The sequence below is a fragment of the Cygnus atratus genome, chromosome 4, assembly GCF_013377495.2.
Source record: "Cygnus atratus isolate AKBS03 ecotype Queensland, Australia chromosome 4, CAtr_DNAZoo_HiC_assembly, whole genome shotgun sequence".
In the NCBI taxonomy this organism is placed as follows: domain Eukaryota; kingdom Metazoa; phylum Chordata; class Aves; order Anseriformes; family Anatidae; genus Cygnus; species Cygnus atratus.
Window position 1 is genome coordinate 33,894,309 of NC_066365.1, and position 12,043 is coordinate 33,906,351.

General features: G+C 35.2%; 1 protein-coding gene across 1 annotated transcript in view; it reads left to right on the plus strand.

The window, feature by feature from the left end:
* The window catches only part of IQCM (IQ motif containing M), a 123,278-nt gene that overhangs the window by 89,173 nt on the left and 22,062 nt on the right, over positions 1–12,043 (plus strand). The window contains 1 exon segment of the mRNA XM_050710378.1: positions 10,918–11,076. Within this exon segment, the coding sequence (XP_050566335.1) occupies positions 10,918–11,076 (159 nt within the window).

Below are 12,043 nucleotides of genomic sequence, written 5' to 3' on the forward strand. Positions count from 1 at the left end.
GTTGTGCAAAAAAGAGGTACATTTCCTCCATGTAGAAATTGATATGATTGTAGCCTTTTGAATCATGGCCCCTCAGAGTTTTCCAAAAAGGAAAGATAAAAAAGATGGCAGAAGGAAAACTAAAACTCCAGAATTTTCCACTGCTGAATTTTTCTTCTGTGTACTTTTATTGTGGATTTTTTCCCCTGGAAGAATAGGTGGCCTAAGCCTGCATTCTTAATCAAAGAGAGATGTGTTTTTTAAAAAAATAAAAAATGACAGAACTGAAGTTCTTCTCTTCTTTCCTGATGGGACATCAGACACACTGAGACAGGCAGTGAGCTGTTAGGTAGAGCCTGTCTACCCATTAGTTCTGTTTCCAGACACTTTTTCCCTCTACTGAGAAGTCCATTAGCTGCTGTGAGTGCTTCTACTGTAGCAGATTAATTTTTACAAGCTGATTCAGTTAGCAGCACTGATTGTTTTTCTCTTTTCCATAGGGAAGAAAGCATTCCTGTTTCTTCTTTTGAAAGTTACTTTCTTACTCAAATACTGAATTGCTGTTAATTTTGTCATACCTGTAATTAGCATGAATAGAAAACATTTGCACTTCAAGTCAGGCTATCACATAAACATGGTAGATATTTCATAGAGAGAATTTTGAGAGAGATTGATTTGAATGCTCTGCTCCTTTTATGATGGTACCATGGAGAAGGTGTTAGAAGGTTTTGACGGGAGGAAAGAAGGGTTGTTTTGAGCAGTTTATTGCCTCTGGTAGATACTCCAACAGTAAAACTTGTGTGGGCTATTTGAAATTGTTTTGATCATTGAAGTATAAAAGGTGTTCAGTTTGAAAACCATATTCAGTTGGAGAGGGAAGGACATGTAAAGATACTCAAAGCTAGTTAGTTGGTAGGCAGCGTATTTTTCTCAAAGAGGGCCTTGTGTGATAAAGTGTTGAAATATATCAACATTACATTAAAACAATATCTAAAGAAGATGGAAAGCAGAGCAACTCCAGGTTGAGTGTTGCTTTACATCACCATCTTCAGTGGTGATAATAACGACATACACAATCATAACAGTAATGTTTAACTTTTAACTAGTAGAAACATTTTCTTGCTAAAAGAAGATATTGTTGATTTTCTGTTAGGCTCCAAATCCCTGAAGCTGCTCTGCAAACTGTGGAATGATGACTACAGAGGTTGATTAGAAAAATAGGCCTTGCTTTGTAGGCACAATGCACAAGGGTTATCAGTGCTGTTCTCCTAAGGAAATCTGGACATCCTGGGGACAGCCATTGCAGTAAAAAGGTGTTCAAAATATATTTGACTGTTAGAAAAATTTTTGTTTCATATTTGATATGCCTTTTCTTCATTCATATCTGAATCACATTGATTCTTTGAAATGTTCAGAAAATAAATGCTAGTCCGTTATTTTTTTCACACTTTCTTATATTTACAAAATATGGAATTTCTAAAAGTTTAAGCTGGTTGTTTCTTCATTAGGCTGCTCTTCAACTGTAGTATACAGCACATTTTTAAAATATATTAGAAAAAAAAATCAATTTCAAAAGAGTATTCCAGAATTTAGCTACAACGGGGAATTCTGGACTCATTTTTTTTTTTTAATTTGTTTTAAGAATCCACTTAGAAAGTTGGTCCTTAACCATGGTCATCTTGAAAATACTGGTGCCCAATGTTGGTGAAGTCAAGAATCTTAATTCTGCAGTATACCAAACCTGCTACCTACAGTTAAGAGTATAGAGGATATTAGTCAATTTTGCCCCTATTTGTAAATACAATGAAAGTTTGACATGCTCCAATTCTGCTGTCATAACTCTCCACAAATGTTGGCTTGAATAGTGGCCATGATAATGTGCTTTTGCAAAAGCGAAATATAGTTTCACCTCTGTTTGTCTCTTAATTTTCTAGACATACATCCATGTATTTACTTCCACTGTAAATATTAAGAGAGTACTAGAAAAGTTTTAGTAGATTATCAACCCTACCTGTTATAAAATTTTAAAGGTGTTTCAAATTTCTGTTGACATGTGACAAAAGCTAATCTGCAAGTAAAGACGTCACAATATGCTGTGCATATGAGCAAAAGGAAATTTTTTTATTCTTGGCCGATAACTATTCTTTACCAGATTCCCTTAGAAGGAACTGAAACCAGGCATAAATTTTACCATTCCTGAGTCTTACTGACGCACAGTTGAGTTCCACTGTAATAATGACCAAATTAAGCTTTCTCTATCTTCAAACTGGGAATGGATTTCCTGAAGAAACAGAGATAAAAATAGCTTTAAATAAGGACAATCTTTTGTTTATCCTTTCCACAGTCCAGTGAAGCAGGACCTTAGAAGGTTCAGAAAGAGGAATGGAAAAACTGTAAATGGCTTTGCTACAAGCAACTGTATAGTAATGTTAAAATATTTTTAAAAATTGTATTAGACTATTTTAGGAGGTTGTAGGTCAAAAATAGAATTTTCAGCAGGTCAAAATATCAAAGCATATTTTTAAATCACTTTGACATATTAGTGTTTTTACTGCACGCAGTACAGTAATGGCTTGCTGCCAGTCAGACACATTGTGCTTGCTTTATTTACACATTGAGGTCAATGAGATTCCAAAGCAGGATTACTCATTTGTCCTTAACAAATGTAGATTTACCAGTGAAATGACCTATGTTGCGAGCAGGATTGTCTTAAGCCAAAGATCTTGAGTCTGTGCTGCATGAGTTAAAGGGGTTACTAGTATGAATGGTGATAATATCTTCGGTGGACCTACACTCTTTAGTTTGTTTAAAGAACACCAGTTATTATGGTAATATGATATTATAATGGTAGTATTGTTAATAGGATGTGACATTGTTGGCATTTTAATGACCTCTTTTCCATTTCTGGAACCCTTAGTCATGGTTATGAATGGTCAAGCATCTCACATTGCCTGACTCTGGTGCCAAGCTTCAAGCTTGGAGTGACTTTGAATCCTTTGGTGATTCATGTTTGTTTGTCTTGTCTTCATGGGTAATTTTTGTTCCAAGATTGGTCAACGCACAACAGAAAATAGAAATTGTAGATCACTTTTGTAATTCCTAATGCTGGGACTACAACTTACGTGTTAAGACCACAAGAACATGCATTTATGCAGTTTCTGTTTGCATACCAGAAATACTATGTCTTTACATGTTTTCTTTTCACTTTTCACTCACATAAGGTATATTGCTTCTCTTTCAGTGTTGGGTTAAACTAAGAAGTATATTAGCCTGGAAGAGAGAAATTACTTAATATAATTTAGCAGCTATGTATGGTCTTTGTCATACTTGGAGGCTTGTTATTTACCCATCCTAATTGTACAACCAATTGTTCTCATAATCCTCAGCATTAGAGAATAAGGTTTCCATGGTAATCTTAGATTTTGTAAATGCTTATCATTTCTCTAAATGGGTAGTTGAAATAAATAAGTGATCAGCTATCTTGTAGCCAGAATATACTTTATTGGTATAAAAAGCAGAAATATACCTCTGTTATAAAAATAGACTAGTTTGTTCAGCCATAATAAGTTCACAATCTGCAGAATCATGACCCTACTGATAGTGTTAATAAAAGCTTGCTCCTTAATTATCTGCATTGCATTCAGCTGCTGTTTCCCTCCTAAACTCAATTATAATTCTAATAGCAGCTGTGCTGCCATTGTTTGTTGCAATTCATTTTAAAGAAGTTTGATTGGATGTCATTGGTCTTTTTGACTAAATGTGCAAGGTTCAAAGTATCCACTGCCACTAATAGCCCTCATCTCATCTCAAGATTATACTAATTATTTACATAATTATATATTGTACATTATAGAGCTATTATGTATTATTTCTAAATGATAGTTCTCCATCAAAGATGTTGAACAAGAGAATATATATAGTTTTATTGTCCTTACACATATTTCAGTGTCGGTGAAGATATACTTACCGTTATTCTCTGTTTCAGTGTTAGCCAACAACTGAAGTATCCTTCCAGTACACAGGAAATTTGCTAGAGCATTCAAGAGTCTCTATTACTTGCACTGATGATTCTTCATTTATTATTTTTTCTATATATCTGTGTCTGCATCAGGTGTGATAAGCAAATATTTTACAGGAAAAAATAAAGTCCTCTGATGTCCTTCAAGTTCTGTTGTCCTATCATATGACAGATAATAGTTTGATGATAGTATAAATACACTTCTTTATTGACACCTATATAATTGTAAAAAGCCAGCTCATCTCTAGTACAATATTAGAATTCATATGGTAGTTCAGGTTATCTGTATAGGACTAGACAAAAATAAATGATGGACTTGCTGCAGATGTTGGATGTTGGATTGGGTTCCCTGTGTGGAACTAGTTCTATTGACTTTATATCACTACAACAAATATGACTTCATTTCAGAATGACTCATACATTCCAAAGAAAAGAAAGCAGGAAAGGAAAAAAAATGTGTATAATCTGTGATTGGTTTAATAATAGACTATTTGTTTAGTTACAGAACTGAATTTCATTGGTGTTTATAGGCAGTTTTATTGGGACTGTGGGAGCATGAATTTTGGTTTGCATACCTTCAACACAAAGGCCATGAATTCTGCCTCCTGCGCATGGCAATGGTTATTATGACCACCTGCACATTCTTGCCTTTTTGTTTGTTTATATTATTCCTGTTTGTTCTCCCTAATATCTTAAGTGTTAAAAATAATAATAAAAAAAACACATAAAAAACCAATGCCTCAAGACATTAAAAGAACCCTGCTGTAGTTCCAAAGTCAAGTGATCTACAGCGTGCACATCAGCTGCACTGCATATGCAAATTGGCCTCTACGTATATACATAGAGTAATGGTCCTCCATTGCACAATCATGTACTAATTTGCATTAAATTGCTGCCCCATTCAGTACACAAGAGATTCAGAGTTAATGGTGAAGGAGACTGCAGTCAAGACACCTCATTTTTTTTTCAGAAAGTAAAAGGTATGTGCTTACATATTTGAATTTTTCTCACAGCAGCTCCACAAGAGTTTCTTTTTGCTGATAGTTCATTTATGTAAAAGTGTTTGCAGAGGTGTTCGGTATTTTTGGATGCCTGACTTGGGATCTTGATGACTGATTTGCAAAAATGCTGAGAATTCAGACTTAGATTTCTGCTGCAGCATGATGTTTGTGTTTAAAACATATAAAATCTTAGTAGAATGCCAAACACCCTGAAAATGAGATCCAGGGTATCTGGGACTGGACCCCACAATTTATGGATACCATCATTCTTAATCAGTTTTGGTCAGAATTTAAAATGTATTTGCATGGCTAGTGATTTGGATAGTCTCAGAAGAAATTTCAGAAGTACCTGCATGCTGAAAATGGAGTGTTTTAGCACTTTTGGGAAAACTGCTAGGCTCCTTCTTGCATTTTTGTGTACTGATCTAACTGAAAAACCTGATCCTATATTCCTTAGCTCCTAAGCAGTAAAATGGCCATAAATAAAACCTGTTCCTCCGTTGGTTTGTTGGAAAGGTAAACTTGTTATTGTCTGTGAACAGCTGATAACTCTCATGGTGAGTCCCATGAAGAAGCTCACAATGAAATCACTAATTCTGTCTTTAGCTCAGAGTATGAGTGCTGTATGGTAATGAAGTCCTGGGATAACATACTGAAAAAGGAGAAAACAAAATATCACATAACTGTTCATAAGGTGAATACTGTGAGCTTGACGCAGTGAAGGAGACAGAAATCATGTGTATCATGAAGCTAAAGACCATAGCATAATGCACATGGAAAAGGGATTGTAATGATTAAGTACTTGACTTTGCAACCTTAATAATCATATCAGTTCTTTTATATGTAATATTCTATAAAGTTTTGTTTGAGAGTTGTTTGAGAAAATACATATATCAAACTTACAGGTCTGCCACCTCTTATTAATATAGTTATCCTAAGCTGGAGGCAATACAAGCTTTACTGCACCTCAGGCTGTCATATATCTATATTAGGGGAGTGATGAATGCACTTTTTCTTTTTTTGAGAGTTGGCTACCAAATACATACAGTTGAAGTCCTCTGGAAGACAAATATGAATCTGGATAATAAGACAAGTCTGCCATGTTGATGAAAATAAATGTAAAGTTTATTCTAACAGAGCTTCAGAAGCACAATCCATTTAGAGGCATATTGTATATCTGTTCCAACTATCTGATTGTATGGAATATGAAAATATATTTTAGAGTTACGCATGGCATTTCATATTCAATTCAAACTGTAATCACAGTTTAAGGTTTAAAGTGTAACTTCATAAGAAAAAAATTATATTTTGAGTGTGGAGTTGAAACCTTCCCCTCCTTCTTTTTTTTTTTTTTTAAACTTGGAATCTCTGCATATTGGAGCTGTGGTCTGGACTTGGTAAATTCTGTGGATTTCCTTGGATTTCTGTTCCAATACTATCAAGTAATTATTGGGTTTTGGCCCTTCACCCTGTGAGTCTGTTTCTAAATACTTACAGAAGACAACAAGTATGTGGGTTTCATAGTCATTTGAATGTTACTCCTGCTTCTTTATGTTTGAGCAGTGGACAAGGAAGAGCTAATAGCTGTACCATGCTACTCCAGTTTGAGGCAAAAGCCTTTAAATGTCTTATTTTTGTCACATAAATCAACATGGTAAAATAATTTAAAATTAACTGAGGATTTTCTTTGGTTCCATGGATAGTTGACATTTGTTCTTGAAGAACTGAAGGAAAAGAAACTGAAGGGAACAAAATCGAAGCACACTGCAAAACATTACAAAATGGAAATTCCAGCCTAACCTGCATCTGTTTTTCTTGTATATTATTCTATTTGGCTTGGATTTCTCTTACATTCCTGTTTACACTTCTATTTATTAGATCTCTCTGATTCCACATATTTTCTTCTACTAACAAAGTAAATGCAAAGTGGTGTGTGATGTCAGGTACCAGATGTGGATTGCTTTCATACCCTTGAAACTAATAACACATAACTACAAAAATCAGGGAAAAATAGTAATACTTTGTATTGGATTACAATTGTGGTTCAGAACATACAGACAAATATTCAGTAATAAAATTGTATTTTTTCCAATACCAAAGGCATAAAATTTTAAGAAAAACTAAAATCTAGGATGAGAAAAATTATAAAAGTAAAAACGCAAGTAATGTTGGATACATTTTTATGAATACATCAGTGTGTTTTTCAGAAGAGATGCAACCATAATAGTAGGCAAACCAAGCATGTATTCTTTTCTTTGTTGTATTACTGATCATTCTCATCAGCTCTAACCATTCTAGATTATTTTCTCTTATATTAGAGAGAATTAATATTATTGTTGTTATTCTCTTACATTAAAAATAAGTCATAAGCATAAGTGATCTCTGTGCTTTTTAGATATTTTGAGTACATGAGAGCTAACAGAAATGATGTCTTCAAAATGAATCATAACAACTAGAAAAAATCTGAATAGCAGTAAGAAATTATATAAGTAAAACATGCTGCTGTGGCTTTTATAGTCAGTTGATACAGACCTGATTCCAGCAGTGAACAGCATTTCTGTTTTATAGAATTACAGGGTGAATGCTCTAGTCCTTGCAAGGAAAACACTCACTCACTGCATGTAGTGTGGAGTAAAAGATGTTAAGTTAGCATCAGCATAAGTCTGCCTAGTTGCATTTGCACTTGTCAATAACTTATTAAGGCATCTGTGTTCCTTCTGGTTGGTGACCTTGCTAGCACCTGGGATTATTTGCCTCCCTTGCTTTTTAGAAGCACAGGAATTTTGTTTCTTCCATCAGTTTGCAAAAGTCGCTCCTTATATACTTTTTCCCACCCTGGAGAAAATGATTTCTTTTCTGGTACCTAATGATGTATTCCAGAAACGTTAAACTTATTATTTATCAAAGTACTTCAGGGCTAAATTGAACAGGAAAGCATTTTGTGTGTGTGTGTCTGTGTATGTTTCCTGGTAAACCTGCTTGTTCTGTGTTTCTGTGTGTGCTGGTTTTTAGTTCCCATGTTCTGTGGGAACAAAGAGGAATCTATTTTTATCAGCCGATTTTCAACATGAGAAGCTTCTTGTAACCGGCAGGGAAATGACCTTCATAAAACACTGCAAACCAAAACCTGGCAATTGTTTCTTAAACTGCTTTTGTAGCTGATGAGATTGTAGACCTAAACCCAATGTAGGAATATTCTCATACGAGTGTGATAGATCAATGTTCTGTCTTCTCTTATATGCTGTAAATCTTTTCAGTGTGCTCAGCATGCAATTTAAAGCTTAGTGTTTGACAAATGCAGAGTGCTCTGATGTTGTAAAATGATTGAATGGTGTAAAGGAGCATTACCAAAATAAAGTTTTTCTGCCCATAGGCTGGGAAACAATGAAGGATTAGATCAGTGGATTGTTCCTCCTAAAGCCTGATAAAAGGTGACGATTACAACAGCTGGCAAAAGTGGAAGTGTCTTAAGGCAGTCTGATTGTACTAAGGGGTTGAGTGGTGGCAATAGCACTAAGCAGGAGTCCCATGCTCAATAATATTTATAACATAGGCACGCTTTATCTTTGCCAATTCCTATTTCTACTGTTTATTACCCACCTTTCAGCATGCTTTTGTAACAGCTTGCAAATTGACCACTTTGCTAGCTAAGTTGGCAATTTCAATTTGAATTCTCTTTTCTGTAATTCCCCTGGTAGGTTGGCTTTTTTTTCCCCCTTCAGAATAGGTAATATGGTTCGTCATTTCCCAGCTCTGGGACCTTGGCTTTTCTCCATTAGTTCTGAAGAGTAATAGACGGTGGCTCCAACACGATTTCTGCAAGTTCCATTAGCTCACTGGGATGAATTCCATCTGATTTCTGTGGATTTTCTTTTGTTGCAATAAAAGTATTGTACATTAAAAGATCAGTTACTGTATTACGTAAGAAAGCCTGGGAAAATCTACTATGCCAGGTTTTTTGTTGTTGTTGTTTGTTTGTTTGTGTGGGTTTTTTGTTTACATTTTTTGTTTGTTTGTTTGTCTAGAAAGAAGGCTGGGAGTGTGTGTGTTAGTGTCTGAATGGCAAGTGCAGGCTTGATTTATGATGGACAACTGAACTGCTGTAGTGGTTCTAGGGGACAGAAATGTAACAGATGAACTGGGCAGTGGTACATTTGGGGACACTGCACACAAATGAGTTGTCTTTATAGATAATAACAATTAGTCTTAAAATCAGAATAGTGACAAAGAATCTAGTTTTAAAATTCTGTTAATTAAAATGAAAGTGTTTCTTGTTTATAAACCTGAGCCTTCCCTGGTACATCTGTTTGATTAGTCCTGAAGCTTAGGTTCCAAGTCAAGTTTTAATGAACTTTGTTATCCTTTCTCCTTGTCATGTGTTCTGGACATTTAATTATGATATCGGAGATCAATGATCCTTACATTTATTTTCCTACATTGTATCACTCAATGACATGACTCTGAAATGCTTTTTTAGCAGTTTTGCCCTTCAGCTGTAAATTGCGATTCTGTACTTCTTCATTAATGATCTTGGAGTGCTTACATAACTCCTTAAGAGAAAATATTAAATGTAAGATGGTTCCATTAATTTAAGAGCAGGGACATTCTATTTAGACTCCCCTTTCCTTGCTCAAGAGTACAGCATTTTTCATTTTGATAAATGATTTGCCTTGTTATAACTTTTTTAACTAATGGGTATAGAAAAAAAGTGTTAAATAAAAATGGTATGACAAAAAAGTGTGACATTCACTTTATTTTATACGGAAAGAAATGAATGTAACACAAAGTGATTTTATTGAACTGTAACAGCAAAACATTGAAAGTTCAGTTCTGAGTTGGCCTTGAAATTTATTCCATGTGTAATATAAATCCTTTCACCTACAGATGTAGTTTCAGATATAAGCCAAATTGCTAGCAGTCTCAGTTATTAACAATGCCATGCTGTAAGACATATGGCTCATTGCCCTTTTCTAAAGGATGCAACAGATATTCTTACCCTGAGTGTCATCCTGGACATGGGTTGCATTTGGTGTTAATCAGGATGGAAAACCACCCACCCACTCAAAAAAAAAAAAAAATGCTTCTAGACTGCCTGTTCTAATTGCTGACACAGAAAGGTAATATACAGAAATTTGCATTACATTAACGGTTCCTGCAGCCAGGAAGTGAGCTTTCCATATGTGAGCTCCTTTGTCTCATGAGGACTCACACCTCCTGAGTGCGGTGTAAGTACATGCATGCGATATGCTTGCAGGATTGGACTCCCTTTTTCACGTCAGAGTTGTTCCATTTTTTCAAATTTGTTATGATCAGGTGCTGTTGAAGATCAGTGTCAAAACTGTGATGAGAATAATTTCTTACTTGAAGTTTCACTCTTTCTGGTTTTTAATAGGGTACTGTTAATAAATATTTCATTCTACCACGTAATTTAATGTTCTAACTTAAGGTGTGTTACAGTTTGTGATCAATAAACAGTAAGTATTGAGTCTGAGATTTTCAAAGGGGCTGAAGAATAATTACACATTCATCTTCCATTAAGTTTTGAATGCCTTTGAGAATCTTAGTCATGCTTATCACTGGACTCTACTCAGAAAAGGTTGAACCATTTTATTTAGTGAGTGCCATTATAGAATATATCTACATATTGAACTAGCTGAAGTATTAGAACAATAATCAATTAAGTCTTTCCAAACTGGCACCTTTGTCCTGGTTTTTAATCATATCCAGCAGCTGCACAGCCTATAAATCTACATATATCTCAACCTTTTAACTTGCAGAAGTTCACAGTTCCATCCTGACATGTTTTAACAAAGTCATAAAAAGAAATCTATCTGTATGAGTTATTACTGTGAATGTCAATTGCATATATGTATCAGAGGAAATATGTTGGTCATTATACTTTTTTTTGCTTTTCTTCAGCTTCCACAGCTGCTGTAAGAAGCATCAAAAAGCATCAAGCAATTGAAATGGCTTTCACATTATTTCCTCCCCTTGGTGCAAAAGTGAAGAACATAGTTATAGTGCCACTACCATGGCTGCACCCTCTGCTGGATGGAAAAGTTGGATCCAAGAAATCAGGTAAAAATTTCAACCCCTCAGAAGGATATGAATGTAATGAAGGGCATGATGGTGTTGTACCTTCTGCATCATCTATTAGAATTAGTATGTATAGCACATACATCTCCAGAAAAATATGCCCCCCTACTCTACCTCATCCTCTGCTGAAGAACTGTTATATGTTTTTATAAAACTGATTTCGTTTACTTATTTGCTATCCATAGAATTAGCGCAAATTCCTGATTTTTAGGAGTTTCCAACACAAAATCTACTAACTTGGCAACTGAGCATCACACTTAACCTGTAACTTTTTTTCCATGTGTGTTAATATTAAAAAGGGTATGTTAAGTTGATATTTCTTTGAAGGTTCAAATTCAGGGACAAGCCTGTTTCTCTGCCGCTTTTGCCTTAGAATGTAAGCAGAGGAGCTCCACATTTACAGGCCAGTGAATCTAGATATTCAAAAAGAATCCATAATGCCTGTGCTGAAGAGAGGGGTTAGAGGAGGGAACCATGCCTCTCTGGGCTATGCTAGCATTAAGGCTACAGTGCCACAGCAAAGTCCAAGCAGATGCACTTGTTTGTCTCAGTGCATGATGCCACTGAGAAACGGATGATGACTGCAGTCAGGGACTGTGTGAGCAGGAGAGAGGTTTTTTTTTGTTTGTTTTTTGTTTTTTTTTTTTGTTTGTTTTTTTTTGTTCTTTAATGTCAGAGTAAGGAGAGTTTTCCTCATAACAAGCTTGGAGTTAGAGAAAATATCAGAGTAAAATTCTGTATACTAAATGTACTAAATGCTCTATGTTTCACACTTCTTATGCCCTTTCCCCTTACTTTAATAAAGTAACAGCAGCCAAGCTGTATGTTAGAAATTGAAGGCCAGTTTGCTCCCGCACCTTCAAGGGAGTTTCCTGTAGTACATTTAGACTCTAAACGTATTCCTAGGGTTTTGGCCCAAAGACAGCACTCTGTAGCACTCTGTAGGTTG